This window comes from Dendrobates tinctorius, unplaced genomic scaffold (assembly GCF_039654945.1).
Source record: "Dendrobates tinctorius isolate UK_male_01 unplaced genomic scaffold, ASM3965494v1 ptg000388l, whole genome shotgun sequence".
NCBI classification, from domain to species: Eukaryota; Metazoa; Chordata; class Amphibia; order Anura; family Dendrobatidae; genus Dendrobates; species Dendrobates tinctorius.
The window spans coordinates 6742804-6770360 of NW_027362054.1; the positions used below are offsets into that span (position 1 = coordinate 6742804).

The 27557-nt window shown below is 44.4% G+C and overlaps 1 protein-coding gene across 3 annotated transcripts in view; it reads left to right on the top strand.

Moving 5' to 3' along the window:
• The window catches only part of KCNH3 (potassium voltage-gated channel subfamily H member 3), a 184186-nt gene that overhangs the window by 111763 nt on the left and 44866 nt on the right, over positions 1-27557 (top strand). For 2 of the 3 annotated variants that reach the window (XM_073563458.1, XM_073563457.1), the window contains exons 6-9: positions 6016-6265; positions 12472-12629; positions 17218-17425; positions 25939-26208. In XM_073563458.1, coding sequence (XP_073419559.1) covers positions 6016-6265; positions 12472-12629; positions 17218-17425; positions 25939-26208 — 886 coding nt within the window. The remainder of the gene's footprint in view (positions 1-6015; positions 6266-12471; positions 12630-17217; positions 17426-25938; positions 26209-27557) is intronic. The other variant, XM_073563459.1, reaches the window with a different exon arrangement.

Consider the following 27557-nt stretch of genomic DNA (forward strand, 5'->3'; position numbering starts at 1 on the left):
TACTTAGGGGAGGAGGATGCATCTCGTGGGGAAAGTGAAAATGTTGGCGTGGCAAGGTCTGGTACAGGGTTTGTGCGTGACTGGAGGGATGTGGATTTGCCAGAAAGTGCTCCTCTAACCAGCACTCGCAGTGCATCATTGACACCGGGAACATTGGCCCACATGTCAGATTATGCCTTGCAGATCCTAAAAAGGGACCCCCGCATTGCCAAAATGATGAACGATGACGACTACTGGTTGGCCAGCATCCTGGATCCACGCTATAAAGGCAAATTACAAAACATCATGCCACAGGAGAACCTTGACCTAATATTGGCTAATAAAAAAGCAACTCTGGTAAATCGGTTGCTTGAGGCATTCCCAGCACACAGCAGCGGTGATGGTTCTCACACGAGCCGTACGGGCCGGGGGCAGCTTGGCAGAGGTGTTCATGGTGCACACAGCAGAAGTGGCGTTGGAGACAGGGGTTTCATGACAATGTTGTGGACTGATTTTTCAAGTACCGCTCACACAACTGGTAATACTGCATCGATGGAAAGTGACAGGAGACAGCAGTTGTCAACTATGGTTACAAACTACTTTTCCTCCCATATCGATGTTCTCCCACACAGGTCATTCCCCTTTGACTATTGGGCCGCTAAACTGGACACCTGGCCTGAATTGGCACAATATGCCTTACAGGAGCTTGCTTGCCCAGCTGCAAGTGTGCTATCGGAAAGAGTCTTCAGTGCAGCTGGATCAATCCTGACAGAAAAAAGGACCCGTCTGTCAACCCAAAATGTGGATGATCTAACCTTCATTAAAATGAACCATGCATGGGTTTCCAAGGATTTTGTCCCACCTTCCCCTGATGACACATAGGGTGACAGAAAAATGGCTTGCTTTGGTCCACCTCTTCCTGGGACTTGACCTATTTCGCCTTTTGAATCAGCTGAATGTCCAACATCAACATATGCCACTTTCTAAAACTCCCTAACTGTGCTGCCTCCCCCCCATGGCCGGGGTCACCACCTAGCGCACGACACCGTGCAAGTGCCGTTGCCCTGGACAGGTGGGTAGGCCGACTCTTGGGCGCGGGCACTGGCACAGGGTCCCTCATAGTGCAATCAAGTGTCTCTGACGGTGGTGGTGCACGCCCACTGTCAGACACACCGCCGTACTATGAGGGGCCCAGTGCCAGTACCGACGCCCACGAGTGGGGCCCCCTTGCTTGGGCAGGGCCCCAGCATTTGCAATCTTTACCTCTCCCTGCTCCTCCGCTGTGTAGTCTGGGCCGTCAAATCCATACTGTGCCTGACACCGTCTGAGCCTGCCTCCTGATGTATAGACATATCTTTTGAATGTGTACGCTATCCATACATGTTATCCGGGGATACGGTACCCTTTCTCACCTTTGTGCAATCACGTGCAATCCATACTGGGCCTAACACCGTCTGAGCCTGCCTCCTGATGTATAGACATATATTTTGAATGTGTACGCTATCCATACATGTTATCCGGGGATACAGTACCCTTTCTCACCTTTGTGCAATCACGTGCAATCCATACTGGGCCTAACACCGTCTGAGCCTGCCTCCTGATGTATAGACATATATTTTGAATGTGTACGCTATCCATACATGTTATCCGGGGATACGGTACCCTTTCTCACCTTTGTGCAATCATGTGCAAGCCATACTGGGCCTAACACCGTATGAGCCTGCCTCCTGATGTATAGACATATATTTTGAATGTGTACGCTATCCATACATGTTATCCGGGGATACGGTACCCTTTCTCACCTTTGTGCAATCACGTGCAAGCCATACTGTGGCCTAACACCGTCTGAGCCTGCCTCCTGATGTATAGACATATATTTTGAATGTGTACGCTATCCATACATGTTATCCGGGGATACAGTACCCTTTCTCACCTTTGTGCAATCACGTGTAATCCATACTGGGCCTAACACCGTCTGAGCCTGCCTCCTGATGTATTGACATATATTTTGAATGTGTACGCTATCCATACATGTTATCCGGGGATACGGTACCCTTTCTCACCTTTGTGCAATCACGTGTAATCCATACTGGGCGTGAGAACGGCTGGCGAGCTGTTAAGCAAGCTACAGCACCTGTGATTTGCACACGTAAGTTTTTCATTTTTTCAGGAATGACGGTTAGGCCTAATTCCGGAACTGCGGTTGACCTGCACTTACTGGGAAATCATCGTTCGCGGGTAATAATTGTAATCAGTGATCCCCATCACTAACGTTGTTCAGCGGGTTATCTGCACCTGTAAGCGACAAACGCTGGCCTTTTCAGTGTAGCGCACATGCAGCCACGGACATGTAAGGGCATGACACACCAGTTATTGGCCAATCTCATGTTCCAGAGCCTCACGTGTCCCTCTAGTAAGCCGGACTCGGACCGCGGGCATGACGGAGTCTCGTTCGTTAACGGAATTAAGCTTGCAATGTGTGCATCTTTTCTGTAGCTGGCATGGTTGAGGTTTCCCAGGTGGAGTCGAATTTCACCGTAGGCTCCACTCCTGGTGGTGCTCTTCTGGACATTCCTTTAAGGTTTAGCTTTGCAACCATACTGCCCACGTAAAACAAACTCTTTGCCTTCATGAACGCTGTTTGGAGGGTCATGACTCGTGGGAATAACGCCGCCCAATCAGTTAACCTGCTAGAGAGATCCTTCGTTGCTCCCAAGCATGATATCACACTCCCTAGGAGGAAGGTAATGCCACTGTGGCGACCGTACTCCTGGGGGCGACACAAGTGCACTGATGCCCAGCCACTGCTCGATGAATCTGCTGGTACATTGACCCAGACCACTACATTCCCCTCGCACGCTACACGGCCTGAATCTGACCTTGATGAAACTCAGGTTACCCTTCCCATATACAGTTCCATCTTACACGGTGACAAAGAGGAAGCTGCAGATGAAAGTGCAGGTTCGGCCCACCCGCCATCAGACACACCACCGTATCAGGGGCCCTGTGCCAGTGCCGTCGCCAATGAGTGGGCCCCCCCTGCTTGCTCAGGATCACAGCACTTGCAAGGTTGAAATACTGTGCAGTGAGATGGAAGATGGGGACGACGAGGAGTCCAGACTAGTACAGGGATTCCTTAGCGAGGAGACTTATTTGATTGTTTTCAATGTTGGGACAGCAATTTTTGGGGAGCACTATACTCTGGAGAATGATAGATGGGGCCCACCATACACTGGAACATTCCAAAGGTGGACATCAGACACTGGAGCAGCATTTACAGGGCCCATTATACACTAGAGCATTAGAAATGGGGCCCATTATGTTTGGAGCATTATTTGGGCCCATAAGACAGTGGAGCTTCAACATATACTGTAGCATTATGTGGAGCGCATCATATACTGTTTCAAACATTTTATGGGACCAATGATTCTGTATGGAGAAATAGATGGGCCTCGTCATGAGATGTAAAAAGTGAAGTATTTTTCATTGTACTATACCGCTATTTCTCTGCCGTATCGGAGCATCATGAGTTGTGGTATGTGTTAAAGGGGCGCTCTTTCGCCCAGGGCACATGAAAACGTGGAGCCAGCCCTACCCCCCCACAACTTTAGCCAAATAACCCCCATTTTTCAGTGCGTAACTTGTATTATGAAGTTAATTAAGGTTGACAAGCTTAAGTAAGAAGAATTGATGCTTTTGGCATTCAAATGGGCACTGTAGGTGTGTATCCTGTCCTCCTCTCACTGCCGACTTTTATTCCCCATTGACTTACATTGGGTTTCGTGTTTCGGGACGACCCCGACTTTTCCCTATAATCGGCCGATCTTGCTCGACCCGACTTTTGGAAAAGTCGGGTTTCACGAAACGAAACTCGACCCTAAAAAAACAAAAGTCGCTCAACTCTAGAAATAATACATGTATATACATTAGCCACAATTATCATATCCCGACCTTATCTTTTGTATTGAAGTGTCTAATGGGCGTTTGCAAAAGTCATTGTAAAGGGAATGGGCAGGGTCAGCTGTGACATTGTCCATTGTTATTCGTGGGTATAGAAGTGTTACCTGTCATTGTAATCCTGCCTCTGATGATAATATGGAGCCTTGCTGAAAACTCTTCCTGACATAACAGGAAGCATGAATCTAAATAATCCTCAATGGCCGGTGTGAAAACTGAATTTTCGTAATATGAAAAAAAAATTGGAAATTTTCTTTTAAAAATACATTTAACACAAAATATGACATAAATTATAACCAATTTTCCGCTGATATCTTCCCTTTTCAAGGGTGCAGGAAAATGCTGCAACTGATCACACCCCCAAAACTATTCCCCCTGCAGTGGACCAATGGCCGCACATTTGTGGAACAAAGTCGTGCAGCCATTGATAAGCCACAAACAAGCAAAGTTTCAGGGATAGCATGTGGTCACACTCTTTAGCTTTCTAAAACAGAATGAGCTAAATTTAGAGTTTAAAAAAATGCTGGAATGGTTCTTTATTTCAGCGCTGGAGTGGTGCCATTATTGTAAATTATGAGCAAAAAAAAATGAAAAGCAAAATGAGACGGTGCTCACTCAAGACTTGTAGGTGGAAAAATCAGCACTTTAGTCTGGTCAACACATGAGGAGAGGAGACAAAGGCTACTTTCACACATCCGTTTTGTTTGTTCCGGCAGCATACGGAGGAGAGCCGGACCGCCGGATCAGGCCTGCAGCGATGACACCGGATGCAGATGCGGCGCCTGATCCGGCTTGGAAATCATTTAAAGGAGCCGCACCGGGGACGAGAGAGACGAAGAGACGCATGCGCGCTGCGCCGGGCACTTGTGGGGTTAAAACTCACAGTGCCCGGGCATGCGCTGTTGAAAAAGCAGGTCCGGCGCTGCAAAAAAACGTTGCAGCCAACGTTTTTTGCTGATGCCGGACGGCGCAGGTTTGCCGTTTCCGGCAAAAAAAGGGGGCGCCGCATGTCCATCCGGCACGATACGGCGATCATTACATTCTATGTGCCAAAACCGGATCCAATTCCGGATCCGGTTTTCACACTTTTCGCCGCATCGAGCCGGATTCAAAAAGCCGGATGTGTGAAAGCAGCCTTAGCCGGAAAAAGTGTAGTTTACACAAAACATCGTAAGGCCCCGTCACACACAGTGATCTCACTAGCGAGATCGTTGATTTTGTGGCACCACAGCGAGATCGCTGTGTGTGACGGGGATCAGCGACAGCCCCCCCCGCCGGGTATTGCTGATCATGCAGCATCGTCCTGTGCCATTTTTCCATCGTTGCTCTCCCGCTGGCCAGCGCACTGCTGCGTGTGGCAGTGGGAGCCAACGAAGCGGCCAACGATCAGCGAGGCTCCCAGCGCTCTAAGCAGGCGCTGGGAGCTGGTCTCTAAGGTAAATATCGGGTTACTAAGCAGCGCGCGTCACTTAATTACCCGATGTGTACCTTAGAAACCTGCATGCTCGCAGCTCCCGGCGCCAGCACGCAGGTTTCTAAGGTACACATCGGGTAACTAAGTGATGCGCGCCGCTTAGTAACATTACAGTAACAGTAATATTTACCTTAGAGACCAGCGTCCTCGCTGGTGCTGATCGCTGGTGAAGCTGCCTGTTTGGCAGCTCACCAGCAATCATGTAGCGACGCACCAGCGATCCTGACAAGGTCGTATCGTTGTCGGGATCGCTGGTGCGTCTTTATGTGAGACGGGCCTTTACCTTCTGTTTCCTCATCTGACGACCACAATAAAGTGTTGCTTTTTCACGCACCAGTTGTGAGTGCCGCTCTCATTTAGCTTTTCATGCTTTTTTGCTCACAATTTTATACAGCAGAGCACCACTATATCTGGTAATCCGCAATCAATGCTTGCCTGAATGTATTCCTGGAGGGTCTGTTAGCAGTGTCAGTATTTCATTATTGTAAGTTCCCTTACCTAACAATATACTTATCAGATGCCATTTTGAAAAAAAATCACTGAAGTGGTGCTTTAAATAACCATAGTTGTCATCAAGTAATCTTCTTCCCTTTATCTTATCTCAGGGTGTTTTCGGTGAGAAGCCTCGAGTTCCAGAATATAAAGTGGTCTCTGTGCGTAAATCTCCTTTTATTCTATTACACTATGGTCCATTCAAGGCTTGCTGGGACTGTTTAATCCTCCTTGCCACCCTCTATGTGGCGGTGACTGTACCGTACAGTTTCTGCTTCAATACTGGAAAAGAGGAAGGTGCTCAGAATACAAGGAGTCCACCGAATGCATGTGATATTGCAGTGGAAATCCTGTTCATTTTAGGTGAGTAAGATACAAAACTAGTTGACTAGTATTACAGGTCTAAACAATGACTTTTAGCCTTATGGCAGGATATTGCCATGTCCCACTGCTATGATGGCAGGACTGTCAGGCAGTAATCATGGCCCCTTTTTGGATTTGAAACCCAACCCAATTTGCTATGATTAATAGTCACTGCCACAAGTCACCTTGCAGCCCCAAGCATAAATAATGGTTATAAAAAATTATTAAATAATGATTATAAAACATGTATGAATTGCAATACAATGTTTTTATAGCAACTTCCATCACTAGAAATGAAAGCACATTACAATAACATGGAAACAGAGTTCATAAGTCATTTCTGATGATTTCCATAGCTCACAGTAAAAAAATATTTGTACAGAAGGATCCCCCTGAACAGATTAGGAGTGTGATTTCCACCTCACTAGATAATACTGTATAGTATACCATATGATATATGTTCTTTTTATCTAGTAGTGTAAGAGAGCATTGGAAATGAGGTTTGTTGGATGCAGTGAAGAGCCGGAGGCAGAGAAGGGGTTAACAGGATTTACTACAACAGGTTATTGCCGTACAAAGAAAACTCAGGGCAGGGAGATGAAATCAACAGTGGGAAAATGCGAGAACACTGAGCGCAACAACAGGATTTGCACAAAAACACAATATTTGAAAAAAAGGTGTTCGAAAAAGAGATAACTTATCGCTTGCAGTTCTTGTTGGGGAGAGGCTGGAATATCTCCCGCCGGCGTCGTAAATCATGGACTATGTCTCTGGCTATGTTACGGAGGAACGAAAAGCACTGTCACTGTCTCCTGACCGTGCCAATGTATCTGGACTCGCTGGGCTTGAGTGCGTTGGAACATAGAAACAGTCTCTTTTGTTGATTCCTCTGGAATGGCGCAGAACACAAACAGTATGCACGATCACAGGCCGCAGAAGCGTGCGAACCTCTGAAGTGGTCGCTAAGAACAGAGAATATCTCTCACTGAGAGCGGGAAAGGAGCCATCCAGTAAGGAATGGTCCGGGGACAGCTCAGTGAGGACACAGTCAGTTGGCAAGTCAGACCGTTGGGAGATAGATGATGAGGAGTTAGGAGTCGGAGCAGTGGGGAGGGAGTCAACCATCTCCTTGTTCTTCTGTCACCTTCCTGCCAAATCTCCCTCGTTCCCGCGCTCAGCACCTTTTATCTCCCCCACGCCCCCTCCTGTCCAGTGCAAAGGTCCTCCCCACTCAGAAGAATCGTCCCCCGGCAACAGTGGTGACAGTCCTGATAGTTCCAGCCCCAAAGTGTACCGGGGACCACTGACTCCTTCCTGGCTTATCTTCTTACAGTAGTAGTGAAAGACCAAGTTAACTTTGCTTTTCAATAACTTTGAGTCTGCATGATCTAACATACAGTACTGTGCTGAAGTTTTAGGCAGGTGTGGAAATAGCATTGGCATGCTGCAAGAAAGCTTTCTAAAATAGAAGAGTTAATAGTTAATTTTTATCAATTAATAAAATGCAAAGTAACTAAATAAAACAGGAATCTTTTCATTCAAAACAGCATCAATTCTTATAGGTTCACTTGCATGCAGTTTTTGAAGGAAGTCAGCAAGGAAGTTGTTCCAAACATCTTGTTGAACTAACCACAGATCTTCTGTGGATGTAGCCTTGTGTAAATGCTTCTTTGTCTTCATCTAATCCCAGACAAACTTGATGATGTTGAGATCAGGGCCCTGTGGGGGCAATATCATCACTTCCACAATGCCTTGTTTTTCTTTTTGTTGAATATAGTTCCTAATATGACATTGGCTATATGTTTGGGGTTGTTGTCCTGCTGCATAATACATTAGGACTCCATGATAGCAGTGTGGGCCGCCCTCCCAGGGCTGTGGGGTACTTGGTACCGGGCCGGTGTCGGCGGGATGTGTCACAGCAGCGGTGACCCGGTCTGTGGCCCTGGGCGCCCAATTAATAGGGGAAGTTTGAATGGTGGAATGTAGTTGATTAAAGGAATAGTTCGTGACGCCACCTGTGGTGTTCGGCAAGTGAGGTGTTAAGCCGACGCTGCATGCAGATCCTCTGGGACTGGTGGTGTGGTGCAGCCAAGATGGTGTAGCTCCCCACAGGTGGAGCTGTAGTCCCAGGGCAGTGTAGATGTAGGGTTAGAGGAGAGGCACAGGAGGTGTAGAAGCTGGTACCCTGATGTAGCGGTACAGGGTGTGTTAGTGCAAGAATAATTGGAGGACACCAGGGCATGTAGTTCCAAAGCTTTACTCACAGTCTGTAGTACACACAGGTGCCTGCCTCCGTGCTGTGTCCTCCGGGTCAGGGACTCAGTCAACCTCCAGGTCAGATGCAATGCTCCCTTCCAACACTCCGCCAATATGTGCCTTTCTGAACGTCTCCTCTTATAGCGCCTTTGATGTGAAGTACTCCCAGTACTGAGTTACACTGGAGTTCCTCCTGACAGATGTTCCCAAGAACCATACTTGTATGGCAGACAGCTGTAGCCTGCTTCGGGGACTCCTTACTCCTAAATCCCGGCTCACTATCCAAGTTGCTGTTGTGCCCTCCACCGGTGTCTGCTGTAGGACCATTAGTATCCATACAACCTCGGGGACCAGGCTCCGGCCTTGCGCTTAGAACTTCTAGGCAGGGTTCTCTCCTAACCCACGTCCTCTGTTCCCTTTTCACTCCTTCGTTCCGTACTAGTCTCTCCTTCTTATGGAAGATCAGGTTTCTGTTCAATGTCTTTCTCCTTCTTTCCTTTCCCGTGCCAGCAGACCCAGGTCACTGAGGTCTGCTGCAGCACCTCCTTCCTCCATCCCTCTCCCAGGGATCTTCTCTCCTCACTCTCTCCCACTGACTGACTGACTGACTGACCTGAAATCCTAAACCTTCCCGCTCTTTTATGTATTCTAACTCCACCCGCCTCCCAGCACGTTTCGTGTTCCAAGCAGGGAGCCGCAATGTGGCTTTGCTGAACTACTGTGCTGTGTGGGATGCAGGTGTTGGAGCGTGGTCAGGAGCCTCCAACCTACCTGGATGGTGGGGTACCACACCTCAGGAGGAGGTGCAGTACCTCTGTGGCAACTGAATCCTCAGGGGCGCCACAAGTGCATGATGGATAAGTATCTGCCTTGATTTCTCAACATTGAGGACATTAGGAAATAGGTAACATTGTGGACCGCAGACAGAGTGATCGACTAAGGAAACTTTGCAGTAGCTCAAAGACACATCATGCTTGCTTCACTTCGAAATTGTAAAAGATCTATTAGCGTCATTAGCTTACAACTTTCAGCAGCCAATTTGAAATTTTTGGAAATAGCAGAAGGCATTTTGTTCTTTGAAACACTGGAGAGTGGTACAATAATGAGTGTCTACAAGCAACAGTGAGGCACGGTGGAGGTTCCTTGCAAAATTGCAGCTGCAACTCAGCAAATGGAGTTGGGAATTTGGTCAGGAAACCTGGTGTCCTCAATGCTGTGCAATACAGGAAGATACTTATCCATTATGCAATACCATCAGACACGCTCCAAATTTATTCCGCAGCAGGATAATGACTCCAAACGTTTCTTACAATGCTCTGCTGGAATTTTAGACCATTCTTCTTTGGCAAACTGCTCCAGGTCCCTGATATTCGAAGGGTACCTTCTCCAAACTGCCATTTTTAGATCTCTCCACAGATGTTCTATGGGATTCAGGTCTGGACTCATTTCTGGCCACCTTAGAAGTCTCCAGTGCTTTCTCTCAAACCATTTTCTAGTGCTTTTTGAAGTGTGTTTTGGGTCATTGTCCTGCTGGAAGACCCATGACCTCTGAGGGAGACCCGGCTTTCTCACACTGGGCCCTACATTATGCTGCAAAATTTGTTGGTAGTCTTCTGACTTCATAATGCCATGCACACGGTCAAGCAGTCCAGTGCCAGAGGCAGCAAAGCAACCCCAAAACATCAGGGAACCTCCGCCATGTTTGACTGTAGGGACCGTGTTCTTTTCTTTGAATGCCTCTTTTTTCTCCTGTAAACTCCATGTTGATACCTTTGCCCAAAAAGCTCTACTTTTGTCTCATCTGACCAGAGAACATTCTTCCAAAACGTTTTAGGCTTTTTCAGGTAAGTTTTGGCAAACTCCAACCGGGCTTTTTTATGTCTCGGGGTAAGAAGTGGGGTCTTCCTGGGTCTCCTACCATACAGTCCCTTTTCATTCAGATGCCGACGGATAGTACGGGTTGACACTGTTGTACCCTCGGACTGCAGGGCAGCTTGAACTTGTTTGGATGTTAGTCGAGGTTCTTTATCCAACATCTGCACAATCTTGCGTTGAAATCTCTTGTCAGTTTTTCTTTTCCGTCCACATCTAGGGAGGGTAACCACAGTGCCATGGGCTTTAAACTTCTTGATGACACTGCGCACGGTAGACACAGGAACATTCAGGTCTTTGGAGATGGACTTGTAGCCTTGAGATTGCTCATGCTTCCTCACAATTTGGTTTCTCAAGTCCTCAGACAGTTCTTTGGTCTTCCTTCTTTTCTCCATGCTCAATGTGGTACACACAAAGACACAGGACAGAGGTTGAGTCAACTTTAATCCATGTCAACTGGCTGTAAGTGTGATTTAGTTATTGCCAACACCTGTTAGGTGCCACAGGTAAGTTACAGGTGCTGTTAATTACACAAATTAGAGAAGCATCACATGATTTTTCGAACAGTGCCAATACTTTTGTCCATCCTCTTTTTTATGTTTGGTGTGGAATTATATCCAATTTGGCTTTAGGACAATTCTTTTTGTGTTTTTTTATTTAAGACAAATTAAATGAAGAGAATAATACCAAAGAATTTGTGTTTGCAATCATTTTCAGGAAGAAACTGAGTATTACCTGACAGAATTGCAGGGGTGTTAATACTTTTGGCCACAACTGTATATAGCTCCTTGTACTTACAGTTGCCCATTTTGCCTTTCTACCCAGCTAATTCTTCTCTTTTCCATTACGTCAATGATATCACACATGTGATTAAGAACTGAGAGCTGAATCCGTCTAAGCACTATGTAGAAACAGGGGTAAATTTTCCCTGCATGACTCATCAGTCTCTGCAAAAGTCCCTGGTAGGAGGAGGAGGGAGCAGCTGGGTCAGGAGATGAAGAGGGGAATGGTAAAATCAGGGACAAGAAACTTCCTGTTTCTACATAGAGCAGGGAAAAGAGAAGAATTTACTGGATAGAAAGGCAAAATTAGCAATTTTAAATACACAGTGCCATATAATATGATGACTGCAATATATTGAGAAGATAAAAATTTTAATGGAAGTGCTTCTTTAAACACGTTTTTATGTCTTCTGTCTGGTGATGTCAGTAGTTTTCCAAAGTCAAAACTTCTGACAAAGTCCCTTTAATGTCTAGTCAAAATCTGTGTATTTAGATGTGTTGTCCCCAGTTAAGCCTAACATCTTCCTTGTTTGTCATATATGGTGCCGAGTAGCTAAGATATGCGAACTGTCTGTTCATGTCTGTGCCAATAATAATGCAGGTTATCATTGATCACAAGCTATACACTGCTAACACTGTAGACATACTTCTTTTCAAATGGGCAAAGGAAATTCTCCTCCATGTCAAAGGCAACCATCATTTTATAATAAAAGCAGCTTTACAATGCAAGAACCCCACTAATTCCCCATAATTTAGCTTCTTGAATTTCATCTGTGGAGCAGGATATTTGTTTCTGCTGCAATCACACCAAACTGAAAGTGGTGTTCCCTGAATCAAAACTGATCACTTATCAACAGGATAAGTGTCTAATCGCTGGGGGACACACCACAAGGATCCCCATTGTTCATGAGAACGGTAATCAAAGAGCTTGTAAAAATGTACATATTGATTACCAATCCCTGAGATAGATCATCCATATGAGATCAATGCAGGTTTGGCAGCCACTTCCCACAAGGATCAGCTGATATCTGCTCCTGTAGTGACCAGATGTAAGCCATGTATGGAGCAGGACATAGCAGCTCTGTACGATGATTCGGTGTTGAGTACTTGTAGTTTATCACATATTCAGCTTTTTGGCAGGGATGCATGAAGTTTGACCCCCACCAATCTTATATTACAGGTCATCAATATGAATGTCCCATGCAATCTCTTTAACAATATGTATGGTTTAGAAGCAAATGTACTGTATTTCATTAATGTATAGAGAATTTCCTACAGTAGTGTATCGTTCAACAGATATCATCTTGAATTTCCGCACAACATTCGTCAGTGAGTCAGGCCAGGTGGTGTTCTCTTCACGTCTTATCTTCCTCCATTACATCAGGACATGGTTTCTGTTGGATCTTCTAGCTGCCCTCCCTGTGGATCTGCTCTACAGCTTCAACGTCAATATAGTGAGTCACTGTGGTTTATATTTTATAATCAGATCTACCTCCTGTAGTTTAGATTATATCACAACTGTTCCGCTGTCTCGGTGAATTGTATCAGCTATACAACCTAGAAAATTTCATCCAAGAACAAAGTCAAAGAATCTAGACATGAGCTGTGATTTTTCTAAATGTATTTGATATGTTTACCTGTGGAAGAATATGAATCCAGCGTCTATATGAATGCATTATGATGCAGGGATGGAAATGCAATAGCAGAAGAGTAACGTATACGAAACAAAACTTCAAGATTCCAACACAAAATCTTTACAAAGACAACCCACCTACCATGCGCTATTTATGATGCTTGTGTCTTCCAAATTGGCAGAAGGATCCTAAGCCCACTTTCCACCCATAGGCAACAGATAGCTGTCAGCCAGCACAATGTTCAGGAGCTATCTCTCCCGATTTCTCCATACATGGAAGAGCTTGGATCAGCCAACTGCTGCCATACTCCTCTGGCGGCTGCTTATCTCCCAGAAAACAAAAAGGTTGTCAGTCCAAAATCAGACATGCTAGATCCTTCACAGCCCATACATATTAGACTGTCATTACCTAAATTCGGACTTACATAAATCATAGCCGAAAGAAGAGTTCCAGAAATGTAATGAAAAACCACATATTTTTATTAATATTAAAAGTAACAACAACAATTAAAATATCAATGAGCACCCAAAATAAGAGAGAAATATCCTCCATCTAGTACATCACCACTTATAATAATCCCTGACTAAATCCACAATAAAACGCTATATAGCCAATAGTATTCCATCAAAAATGTGGCCCTATAATTCCATATTACATATGTATAATAGAAACAAGTCCACAATATAGCACTATGTTTATACACTACATTTTAGTAATGGAGTCAAATTCTCCATATAGTGCTATAACTCTTTATGTCACATATATAATAAAAAACCGGTCACATTACCATGGAATACAAGTTGCGGGTGAAGGCAACAGAAACACCAGGATGACACGTCCATGCCCCCGGAAGAAGCTGGATGTGAAACGCGCATCGGGGTGAGGAGAGACATGTCATCCTGGTGTTTCTGCTGCCTTCACCCTGAATTTAGGTAATTAGTGTTGTGAAGTGCCAGGGTTTGCATTATATAGGGCAATTGTGGATTGATATTAGACTGTCAGTTTATCCCGCCAATATTGGTGGGTTCAGTCAATGTTAGTCTGTGTGGTAGCCTTTTGGCTACCCTTTGGCACTGGGTCCCAGGTTCAACTGCCACCTTTACACTGCCTACAGGTATGGTCCTGTACAACAGGACAGTGTAAATAGAATGCACTATACTAGATCCACCCAGACAGCATTCAAATTTCATAAAACACCTATTGTCCTAGGTATCATATTGATGTAAATTTATATTTTTGGTATTTTGTGTTGACTTTTCTGAGGTTTTGAAAACACTTTCTAGGTTTCCATTTGTTATATTTTGGAATTACAATGGTTAACTTACCCTGTGTGTACAATTATTAGGTAATTGAGTATTTTGATGACATCATAATTTTTATGCAAATTTTCCAACTCCGTGCTGTATATACTTGGATGCTTATTGGATGAAGCAGATCAGGTGATGTGCATATCTGTTACGAGAGAGAGTGCGGGTCTCATCTATATCTCCACATACAGTGGGGAAAAAAAAGTATTTAGTCAGCCACCAATTGTGCAGGTTTTCCCACTTAAATAGATGAGAGATGCCTGTAATTGATATCATAGGTAGACCACAACTATGAGAGTCAAAATGAGAAAACAAATTCAGAAAATCACCTTGCCTGATTTGGCAAGATTTATTTTGCAAATTATAGTGGAAAATAAGTATTTGGTCATTAACAAAACATGCCATATTTCTGGCTCTCACAGACCTGCAACTTCGTCTTTAAGAGGCTCTTCTGTCCTCCACTCATTACCTGTAGTAATGGCACCTGTTTGAACTTGTTATCAGTATAAAAGACACCTGTCCACAACCTCAAACAGTCACACTCCAAACTCCACTAGGGTGAAGACCAAAGAGGTGTTGAAGGACACCAGAAACAAAATTGAGGCCCTGCACCAGGCTGGGAAGACTGAATCTGCAATAGGCAAGCAGCTTGGTGTGATGAAATCAACTGTGGGCGCAATAATAAGAAAATGGAAGACATGTAAGACCACTGATAATCTCCCTTGATCTGGGGCTCCAAACAAGATCTTACCCCATGGGGTCAAAATGATCACAAGAACAGTGAGCAAAAATCCCAGAACCACGCGGGGGGACCTAGTGAATGACCTGCATAGGACTGTGACCACCGTAACAAAGGCTACTATCAGTAATACACTATGCTGCCAGGGACTCAGATTCTGCAGTGCCAGACGTGCCCCCCCCTGCTTAAGCCAGTACATGTCCGGGCCTGTCTGACGTTTGCTAGAGAGCATTTGGATTATTCAGAAGAGTATTGGGAGAATGTCATATGGTCTGATGAAACCAAAGTAGAACTGTTTGGTAGAAACAAAACTTGTCGTGTTTGGAGGAGACAGAATGCTGAGTTGCATCCAAAGAACACCATACCTACAGTGAAGCATGAGGGTGGCAACATCATGCTTTGGGGCTGTTTCCCTGGAAGGGACCAGGACGAATGATCCGTGTACATTAAAGAATAAATGGGTCCATGTATTGTGAGATTTTGAGTGCAAACCTCTTTCCATCAGCAAGGGTGTTGAAGATGAAATGTGGATGGGTCTTTCAGCATGATAATGATCCCAAGCACACCGCCATGGCTACGATGAAGTGGTCCTGGCCTAGCCAGTCTCCAGATCTCAACCCCATAAAAAACCTTTGGAGAGATTTGAAAGTCCATGTTGCCCAGTGACAGGCCCAAAATATCACTGCTCTAGAGGACATCTGCATGGAGGAATGAGCCAACATACCACCAACAGTGTTTGCCAACCTTGTGAAGACTTACAGAAAACGTTTGACCTCTGTCATTGCCAACAAAGGATATATAACAGAATATGGAGATTAACTTTTGTAAATGACCAAATACTTATTTTCCACTATAATTTGCAAAATAAATCTTGCCAAATCAGGCAAGGTGATTTTCTGAATTTGTTTTCTCAGTTCGACTCTCATAGTTGTGGTCTACCTATGATATCAATTACAGGCCTCTCCCATCTTTTTAAGTGGGAGAACTTGCACAACTGGTGGCTGGCTAAATACTTTTTTTCCCCACTGTACATACATTTGCAATTATTATGCAATATATATATATCTACTGTATATATATATATATACACAGGGTGGGCCATTTACATGGATACACCTAAATAAAATGGGAATGGTTGGTGACCCAGATCGACGCGCTGAATTTGCAGAATGGGTAAAACAAAAATTGGAACAGGACCCTCAGTTTACACAGAACATTATGTTCAGTGATGAGGCAATCTTTTATGGGTGGGCCATTTATAAGGATAAACCTAAGTAAAATGGGAATAGTGACAGTTTTCTTGCGTAGGGTGTCTTGCATTGAAATCTGCTGCAATGACCTGGGGTACTGCTTTTACCAGACATCAACACAATTTCTATCTGCTCCTCACATGTTAACCTCTGCGACATGTTAATGGCTATAAACAAAGAGAAACTTGTAAATAACTCATGAAAGAATAAAGTTACGTTAAAACCAAGCACATCATAGTTTTTCTTGTGAAATTCTCAATAAGTTTGATGTGTCACATGACCCTTTTCCCATTGGAAAAAATAAAGTTGGAATCAAAATGGCCGACTTCAAAATGGCCGCCATGGTCACCACCCATTTTAAAATGTTTTCCCCCTCCCATATACTAATGTGCCACAAACAGGAAGTTGATATCACCCATCAATTCCATTTTATTTAGGTGTATCCATGTAAATGGCCCACCCTGTGTGTATATACAGTGTGCCCGTAAAGTCATGGTGCACTTTTGACCAGTCACTTGAAAGCAACAAAAAACAATAGAAATGTGAAATCTGCTCCAAATAAAAGAAAAACCCTCCCAGTTTCATACCTATTCAGTGCAGTTCGATGTGGGCTCCATTTGTTGCCCTACACAAATCAAAACGATAATGAAGGAAATGCCACACACGGGTAAGGACGTCTGGTGTAACAGAGTGAATAATGTCTGTGATTCTCTGTTTTAAGTGATTAATGTCGTTGATACGTTCAATGTACACATGTTGCTTCACATAACCCCAAGAGTAAAAGTCTAAGGGTGTCTGATCCGGGGATCATGGTATACTGGTCAAAAGTGCGCCATGACTTTACGGATGCACTATATATATATATATATATATATATATATATATATATATATATATACACACACAAACATTTTTATACATGCATATGCACACAAACACCAATAATATGTAATAATATGTACGCACACATGTTTTATGTCTGTTCACTTCTAGAATTTAGTAATCGCGGTAACCTCAATCACTCAATTGTTGCAGTCTATATAAGATGAAGTAAAGTATATTAATTTTATTTTCTCACTTCTAGTATTTGTAAATGCCTTTTGTTCTTGCAGTATTTTGGGGCTCACCTTCTAAAGACTGTACGCCTATTACGGCTGCTGCGCCTCCTGCCAAGACTGGACCGCTATTCTCAGTACAGTGCCGTTGTTCTCAGCCTCTTGATGGTTGTCTTTGCTCTCCTGGCTCATTGGGTGGCCTGTGTCTGGTATTTCATTGGTCAGCAAGAAATTGAAAGCAATCAGTCAGAAGTCCCAGAAATCGGTAGGTCTATTAATCAATCCGTGATTTTTTTAATTTTATTCATTGTTCCATTTTTTTACAGTTTCTCGCTCTCTCTGTCTCTCTCTCTATATATATATATATTCAATTTTTGGATCTCAAATCAATTCATTTTTGTTGGACAAATTACATTTTTTTCTGTCATACAGTTCATCATATTAAAAGAGTTCAATTAATAACTTTCTATTGCATTTCAGCAGTAGGTACTCATCTTCTTTTCCTGGTTAGAATATTTTGGAAAAAGTTGAAAAAGTGTACAATTTTTTTTTCTTTTTAGGCTTTTATATCAAAAGAAATGCTAGGCAATTGGACTGATGCATTAGGAAAGCTGGGGAGCTCCTTGCAACACTTGGCTAAGTTCACACGAACATATAAAAAAAAGTCTGATTTTCATCCAGACAGACAATTTTTTATCTGTATGACATCCTTATGGCATTTGTTTTTATCCATCAGCAGTGAATAAAACTTACAAGACCAAAAACAGATTCCTATATTAGGAATTGCAATGTACTCGTAAAACTGCGATGCTATATGATTGATCTGTATGCAGTCCAATTTTTTTTGCGCACACATAGACTTAAAGAGGCAAGGTGCCCTCCAAAATCCAAGAGACTTGTGTATGCTGCATTATTTCCACACAGTCTGTCCTGTGAAAAAAAGTCATCTGAACTACCAAGATGAATAATACTAATGTTAGGGCAGCACGGTGGCTCAGTGGTTAGCACTGCAGCGCTGGAGTCTGGGGTTCAAATCCCACCAAGGACAACATCTGCAAGGAGTTTGTATGTTCTCCCTGTGTTTGTGTGGGTTTCCTCTCAAAGACATACTGATAGGGAATTTAGATTGGGAGCCCCATTGGGGACAGTGATGATAATGTGTTGAAACTCTAAAGCGCTGCAGAATATGTTAGCGCTATATAAAGATTAATGTTAGTCATTTTTTGTTTATGGTGCTTGGACGAAAATACGATCATATGAAACACAGCCAAAACCAGGAGTGGGACCATCAGAGAAAAAGTATAATAGAAACCCGTCACCACTTCTGAATTTATCACCCACTCCTGATTTTGGCTTACAAATACTACTAGTGTGAACATGGCCTTTTTGTGTGAATTTACTTATATTGGATGTACCAGTGATAGAAATGGAAACCGAGTGGAGGAGAAATATATGTAATGTCTGTAATATCCACACGTTATGAAGAATTCAAGGTATTAAACTTTAGATATGTTTTATTCTTCGTCCTCCAGCACACAGCATAACAGTTGCATTCCCATGCTACACAGAAGTGAAACTGAAACTTCCCTTCTCATCCCTCTTGTCTCCACCCCCCAAGTCCCATAAGTCTGGCTTGCTTAAAGAGACAGATCTAATTATTATACATTACAATGTCAGCCTGTGAGCATTTTTTTTTAGTTTTTTTTATCATGTATTGGTCACCACCACTAGGCAAAGGGCTAAGATCCCATTTTTATTGCTATTTATTACAAACTCAATTTAGAGTGCTTTGATTTTTTTCAAAGGTTATATATCTTACTTTTATCCTTGTGGAAGTATTATGGTTCAGTTTTCCAAACTCTAGAATGATCCATACCTACTGAATCTAAATTCTCTTTATGAAGGCCATGTCTTGGACACAAAACTTGTCTTTTGGACCAGTAATTGTTAACTCCTATCCTCACGGCCCCCAACAGAACAGGTTTGCAGGATTTCGTTAGTATTGCACAAGTGATGGAATTATTAACAAGGCATTAGAAAATGGTTCTTACTGTAGGATATCCTGAAATCATGCCCTGTTGGGGGATCGTGTGGACTGGGGTGGAGAATCACTGCATTAGTCAATCCATACATAAACACCCCAAGATAGTCCTTTTGTTCTTGGTGAAGAATTGTTCTGAAATTTAGAGTCAAAAGACAGTCTTCGTCCCTTTGTATTTTCATACAGATTTTTCCCAAAAATAATACCCAGTTGAGCATCTATTTTTTGTAAGGTCTTAACAGAGACAATTAATTGTTTTGAGGAGCCAAATGTAAGTTTGTACACACAGTACCTCAAATGAAAGGATAAAATTATACAATTAGTGGAAACAGCATAGTGTAAGTAAGTATAATATACATGCCTATAATGCATAATAACTAGTGATGAGCGAGTATACTCGTTGCTCAGGTTTTTTCAAGCATGCTTGGGTGTCCTCCGAGTATTTTGACGTGCGCAGAGATTTAGTTTTCGTCGTCTCATCTGCATGATTTGCGACTACTAGACAGCTTGAATACATGTGCTGTTGCTTAGCCCTATTCCTCCCATTCTGTATATAAAAATGAAAAAAGCATATACAGAATGGGTGGAATAGGGCTAAGCAACTGTACATGTGAAAAAGACTTGGGTATACTAATAGATCACAGACTGAATATGAGTCAACAGTGTGATGCAGCAGCAAAAAAGGCAAATGCAATTCTAGAATGTATTAACAGAAGCATACAGTCTAGATCACGTGAAGTCATTATTGCCCTCTACTCCTCTTTGGTCAGACCACATCTGGAATACTGTGTCCAGTTTTGGGCGCCACATTTTAAAAAAGGCATCAACAAACTGGAGCAAGTTCAGAAAAGAGCGAACAGAATGGTGACCGGTCAGCAAACCCTGTCTTATGAGGAAAGGTTGCAGGATTTGGGAATGTTGAGCTTACAAAAGAGAAGACTGAGAAGAGTCTTAATAGCTGTCTACAAATATCTCAAGGGCTATCACATTGCAGAAGGATCAACTTTATTCTCATTTGCACAAGGAAAGACTAGAAGCAATGGGATGAAACTGAATGGGAGGAGACACAGATTAGATATTAGAAAAAACTTTTTGACAGTTAGAGTGATCAATGAGTGGAACAGGCTGCCATGAGAGGTGGTGAGTTCTCCTTCAATAGAAGTCTTCAAAGAGAGACCGGACAGATATCTGTCTCGGATGATTTAGCGAATCCTGCTTTGAGCAGGGGGTTGGACCAGATGGCCCAGGAGCAGGGGCGGGCTGGGCCGGGTGGCAGGATGGCATATGCCCCCGGGCTGGTGCCTAAGCAGTTGCACAGGGCCACTGGAGGGCCGTCAGTGATTTATACATAGCGCACCTGTAGTGCGCGGTTACGTCATCCCCCCAGCCGCCCCGACATGCAGGCTGCAGCAGTATGTCATGAGCAGGTCTAGACTGGCAGTGGCAATAGGCTGAAGGTAAATTTGGCGCAGCGGCCCCTTTAAGTCTTTCTGCGTCCGGGCACAGCCAGGGAGCCGCAGAGAGAAGTTGCAGGGAAGCTTCCGGCTCTGTTTCTGCAGCCGCTTCCTTGAGGAGGAGTATGACAGCTCCACTCCTCAGCGGCTCAAGCTGCTGGTGGCTTCTGCTGTATATTCTGCTGCCTGGTGCCATGGAGTTCCTGCACTGCTTGCAGGTGAGCACCTTCCCATGATTCATGTCCTTCCTGTCTGCTTCACCTCCTGTGTGGGCTCCTTCATCCTCGGTGGTAAAAGGGTGTATTATGGCAGATTGCCAGTTATCATAGACATTACTGCAGCTCTCCCCATTACAGGTGCAGTAATGCTGTCACTCAGGCTGTAGGGAAAGGCTTCCTCACACTGGAGTCCTCATATTCCATCGGGGCCGGAAGTTTGTGCATAGACTAGTGAGGAGAAGAAGTCTGGATTCTGTCTTGTGGCTGCGGTTGATTTACGGCAGCTGCTTGAACTTTCTCTGAGACCCTTGATCTGTGACATTTGAAACAGCTGCCTAAATCCCATCATACCACAGACAGAGCGACCAACTGACCCGCAGAGCAGAATCCTGCACTGGACTGAGAACTGTGACCCGGGCAGCAGAACACCAATGATAAGACCATCTGTATCCCTACCTCTCCATATATATATGTGTGTGTGTGTGTGTGTGTGTGTGTGTGTGTGTGTGTGTGTATATATATATATATATATATATATATATATATATATACACATACACACACACACACACACACACACACACACACACACACTAGCTATGAACCCGTTCTACGCCTGGGTGGCGAGCATTTTTACTGGTATATGGTCTCCCATCCTGGTATGTGCTGCCCCCTCCTATCTTGGTATGCATGGTCCTCTCACCCCCCTATCCTGGTATGCATGGTCCCCTGACCCCCCAATCCTGGAATGCATGGTACTCCCTCATCCGTATCCTGGTATGTATGGCCCTCTCACCCCCCAATCCTGGTATGCATGGCCCTCTCACCCCCCAATCCTGGTATGCATGGCCCCCTCACCCCCCCATCCTGGTATGCATGGTCCCCTCACCCCCCAATCCTGGTATGCCTGGTCCTCTCACCCCTCTATTCTGGTATGCATGGTCCCCTCACCCCCCCAATCCTGGTATGCATGGTCGCCTCACCCCCTATCCTGGTATGCATGGTCCTCTCACCCCCCTATCAAACTGCACACATACACAAAAGGCCGGGGGAGGAGTGCGGTGCCGAAGTACGTGCATGCCCATACAGCGCTGTCCGGCACCATATTGCTGAAGACACTGCAAATGTGTCTTCAGTAAAATGGCGCCGGACAGCGCTATGCACACGCGTGATTCCGACGCCTCGGTCTCCAGCGAGAAGAGAAGTGCTGCGGCAATGCTCCTCCCGGTCAGGTAAGTATGGCGCCGGAGATCGCAGTATGCATTCAGTGTCTACGCATACCGCCATCTCCGGCGCCATACACACTCCTCTTGCCTGTAACCGCTGGATGCCTTCTGTCTGGAGCCAGACTGTGCAGGCAGGTTGCGCTTGCGCAGTCCATAAAGGCTTCAGACAGAGTGACGCTCCCAGCGTTATATTACAGATATAATATACTGTATGATTGTGCGTGTACATATGAATATGTGTTTGGTACTGTTCAGACACTGTATTGGTTTTGCTGAGGCACATTATGGTGGTATTAGTAAAGCATTGTTCATTGGTCTTAGTGAGGCAGTGTACTGTTCTGTTGAGAAACTATATGGTGGACAAGGTCTTATCGAGGAACTGTATGGTGCTGGTATGGAGGGACCGTATGGTGGAGTAATGAAGGGACCATATGGTGATGTAATGGAGGGACCGTATGGTGGAGTAATGAAGGGACCGTATGGTGGAGTAATGAAGGGACCGTATGGTGGTGTTATGGAGGGATCGTATGGTGGTGGTATGGAGGGACCGTATGGTGCTAGTATGGAGGGACCGTATGGTGGTGGTATGGAGGGACCGTATGTTGGTGGTATGGAGGGACCGTATGTTGGTGGTATGGAGGGACCGTATGGTGGTGGTATGGAGGGACCGTATGGTGCTAGTATGGAGGGACCGTATGTTGGTGGTATGGAGGGACCGTATGGTGCTGGTATGGAGGGACCGTATGGTGCTGGTATGGAGGGACCGTATGGTGCTGGTATGGAGGGACCGTATGGTGGTGGTATGGAGGGACCGTATGGTGGTGGTATGGAGGGACCGTATGGTGCTGGTATGGAGGGCCCTCATGGTGGTGTTATGGAGGGACTGTATGGTGATGTTATGGAGTGACTGCATGGGTGGCGGGAATGGTGAGCAGTGATTCACATAGGAAATGAAGATTACATGGCCTGACAAGAGGAGAGGAGGGAAGGGAGTATTGGGCCAAGTGTTTTACTGCTAGAGTAGATTCAAGGACTGAGGTGTGTGTGTATCATTATATAGTGGGGCTGAGTTTGTATTATTCGGCGGGTGTGTGACTGCAAGTTTGTGATTTGCATACATGCGGTCACATGCCGACTAGACTTGCCCGGCCTAATGCAACTGTATTGAGCAAGGCCAGAAACAGTCTAGTCGGAATGTGGCTGGGAATATACAGTGGGTATGGAAAGTATTCAGACCCCTTTACATTTTTCACATTGTTTCATTGCAGCAATTTGGTAAATACAAAAAAAGTTCTTTTTTTTTCTCATTAATGTACACTCTGCACCCCACCTTGACTGAAAAAAAACAGAAATGTAGAAATTTTTGCAAATTTATTAAAAAATAAAAACTGAAATATCACCTGGTTTTAAGTATTCAGAACCTGTGCTCAGTATTGAGTAGAAGCACCATTTGAGCTAGTACAGCCATGAGTCTTCTTGGGAATGATGCAACAAGTTTTTCACCCCTGGATTTGGGGATCCTCTGCCATTCTTCCTTGCAGATCCTCTCCAGTTCCGTCAGATTGAATGGTGAACGTTGGTGGACAGCCATTTTCAGGTCTCTCCAGAAATGCTCAATTGGGTTTAGGTCAGGGCTCTGGCTGGGCCAGTCAAGAATGGTCACAGAGTTGTTCCAAAGCCACTCCTTTGTTATTTTAGCTGTGTGCTTAGGGTCAATGTCTTGTTGGAAGGTGAACCTTTTGGCTAAGGTCGGGGTCACACTTGCAACTGCAATGTGAGAAACTTGCGTGAGTCTCTCTCCTCAATACCTGGCACTTCTGCCGGCATTCGGGACCGGAGCGTTCAAGCTGCATAGGAATACTTGCAGCTGCACACACCGATCCAGAGTGCAGGCGGCAGTGCCAGGTATTGAGGTGAGAGATTCGCACAAGTTTCTCGCATTCCGGTTGCAAGTGTGACCCCGGCCTAAGTCTGAGGACCAGAGCACTCTGGAAGAGGTTTTCATCTAGGATATCTCTGTACTTAGCCGCATTCATGTTTCCTTCAATTGCAACCAGTCGTCCTGTCCCTGCAGCTGAAAAACACCCCATAGCATGATGATGCCACCACCATGTTTCACTGTTGGGATTGCATTGGGCAGGTGATGAGCAGTGCCTGGTTTTCTCCACACATTCCGCTTAGAATTATTACCAAAAAGTTCTATCTTTTTCTCATCAGACCAGAGAATCTTATTTCTCATAGTCTGGGAGTCCTTCATGTGTTTCTCTGCCATAAAGGCCCGACTGGTGGAGGGCTGCAGTGATATTTGACTTTGTAGAACTTTCTCCCATCTCCCTACTGCATCTGTGGAGCTCAGCCACAGTGATCTTGGGGTTCTTCTGTACCTCTCTCACCAAGGTTCTTCTCCCATGATTGCTTAGTTTTGTTGGACAGCCAGGTCTAGGAAGACTTCTGATGGTCCCAAACTTCTTCCATTTAAGGATTATGGAGGCCACTGTGCTCTTAGAAACCTTGAGTACAGCAGAAATTCTTTTGTAACCTTGGCCAGATCTGTACCTTGCCACAATTCTGTCTCTGAGCTCCTTGGCCAGTTCCTTTGACCTCATGATTCTCATTTGGTCTGACATGCACTGTGAGCTGTGAGCTCTTAAATAGACAGGTGTGCGCCTTTACAAATCAAGTCCTATCAGTTTAATTACACACAGCTGGACTCCAATGAAGGAGTAGAACCATCTCAAGGAGGATCACAAGGAAATGCACAGCATGGGACTTGCATATGAGTGTCAGAGCGAAGGGTCTGAATACTTATGACCATGTGATATTTCATTTTTTCTTTTTGAATAAATTTTCAAAAATTTCTACATTTCTGTTTTTTTTTCAGTGAAGATGGGGTGCAGAGTGTACACTAATGAGAAAAAATGAACTTTTTTGAATTTACCAAATGGCTGCAATGAAATAATGAGTGAAAAATGTAAAGGGGTCTGAATACTTTCCGTACCCACTGTATATATTGCATGCTTGTAGTCACAAGACCACCTGTTCCCGGCGCCGGCACCAGACCATCATCACAGCACATGGTGCGCGCATGATGTGAGGATTCACACATAATGAATGTAGACATGTAGCTTAAGATCCAACAACCCCTTTAAGGATGGGCAACTACTCGTGGGCCACTGCTGTGTGCTTGCCCCCCAGGCTAAAATTTGCCAGCCAGCCCCTGCCCAGGAGGTCCATTCCAACTCTACGATTCTATGTATTCAGCCTGTCTACAAGTCGCAAATCCTGCAGATGAGACGACGAAAACTAAATCTCCGAGCACACCAAAATACTTGGAGGACACCCGAGCATGCTCTGGAAAACCCGAGCAATGAGTATACTCGTTTTTCTTTGATAACTGACTGCTTCACTTATTTGAAGTACTCAAATAGAACAAAAAAAGCATTTAGCAGAGAAGTCTAGGTACGAGGGTCCCTTAGTGCACAACCATTTGGTCACATGAAGTCAAACATATTTATTAAACATTTTCTGACCTTTTTTTAATAGGAAAGGGGAAATGAAAAATATCAGATGAACCCTAATAGAAACAGGAGAAGTGCCTCCTTGGTCAGGATACATGGAAGCTGCAACTATTATTCCTCCTGGTCACGCCATTCAAGGAGTCTTTGGCCTTGGTAGAGTTCATCCAAATGCAGACAAAATGGGAGACTGTAGCAATGTTTCAGAAATGGTTGCTCCATTTTTTTCAGCATTTGGATGGACTTTCCTATGCCTTTTATACATAAGACTTAATTTGGTTTAATACCAGAGTATTTCAGCTCTACCTTTCTTCTACTTTTCAGGCTGGTTGCAAGAGTTGGCCCGACGTTTGGAAACTCCTTATTACATAGGAAGAAAAAATGTTACCAGAGTATTACCGGCTCAAAACAATTCCAGTGAGGAGTCCTCCAATGAGACTGGTTTGATGTTATTAGGAGGACCTTCTTCCAGGAGCTCGTATATCACATCCTTATACTTTGCCCTCAGCAGCCTAACCAGTGTTGGCTTTGGGAATGTATCGGCTAACACAGACACTGAGAAAATCTTCTCTATCTGTATCATGCTAATAGGAGGTACGATCATATTTCTTTATTGGGGTATTGGAAAACATTTAGATGAATTTGGGAAGATACAGTACAGTGGGGCAAAAAAGTATTTAGTCAGTCAGCAATAGTGCAAGTTCCACCACTTAAAAAGATGAGAGGCGTCTGTAATTTACATCATAGGTAGACCTCAACTATGGGAGACAAACTGAGGAAAAAAAAATCCAGAAAATCACATTGTCTGTTTTTTTTTCATTTTATTTGCATATTATGGTGGAAAATAAGTATTTGGTCAGAAACAAGCACTCAAGATTTCTGGCTCTCACAGACCTGTAACTTCTTTAAGAGTCTCCTCTTTCCTCCACTCATTACCTGTAGTAATGGCACCTGTTTAAACTTGTTATCAGTATAAAAAGACACCTGTGCACACCCTCAAACAGTCTGACTCCAAACTCCACTATGGTGAAGACCAAAGAGCTGTCAAAGGACACCAGAAACAAAATTGTAGCCCTGCACCAGGCTGGGAAGACTGAATCTGCAATAGCCAACCAGCTTGGAGTGAAGAAATCAACTGTGGGAGCAATAATTAGAAAATGGAAGCCATACAAGACCACTGATAATCTCCCTCGATCTGGTGCTCCACGCAAAACCCCACCCCGTGGGGTCAGAATGAACACAAGAACGGTGAGCAAAAATCCCAGAACCACACGGGGGGACCAAGTGAATGAACTGCAGAGAGCTGGGACCAATGTAACAAGGCCTACCATAAGTAACAAACTACGCCACCATGGACTCAGATCCTGCAGTGCCAGACGTGTCCCACTGCTTAAGCCTGTACATGTCCGGGCCCGTCTGAAGTTTGCTAGAGAGCATTTGGATGATCCAGAGGAGTTTTGGGAGAATGTCCTATGGTCTGATGAAACCAAACTGGAACTGTTTGGTAGAAACACAACTTGTCGTGTTTGGAGGAAAAAGAATACTGAGTTGCATCCATCAAACACCATACCTACTGTAAAGCATGGTGGTGGAAACATCATGCTTTGGGGCTGTTTCTCTGCAAAGGGGCCAGGACGACTGATCCGGGTGCATGAAAGAATGAATGGGGCCATGTATCGTGAGATTTTGAGTGCAAACCTCCTTCCATCAGCAAGGGCATTGAAGATGAAACGTGGCTGGGTCTTTCAACATGACAATGATCCAAAGCACACTGCCAGGGCAACGAAGGAGTGGCTTCGTAAGAAGCATTTCAAGGTCCTGGAGTGGCCTAGCCAGTCTCCAGATCTCAACCCTATAGAAAACCTTTGGAGGGAGTTGAAAGTCCGTGTTGCCAAGCGAAAAGCCAAAAACATCACTGCTCTAGAGGAGATCTGCATGGTGGA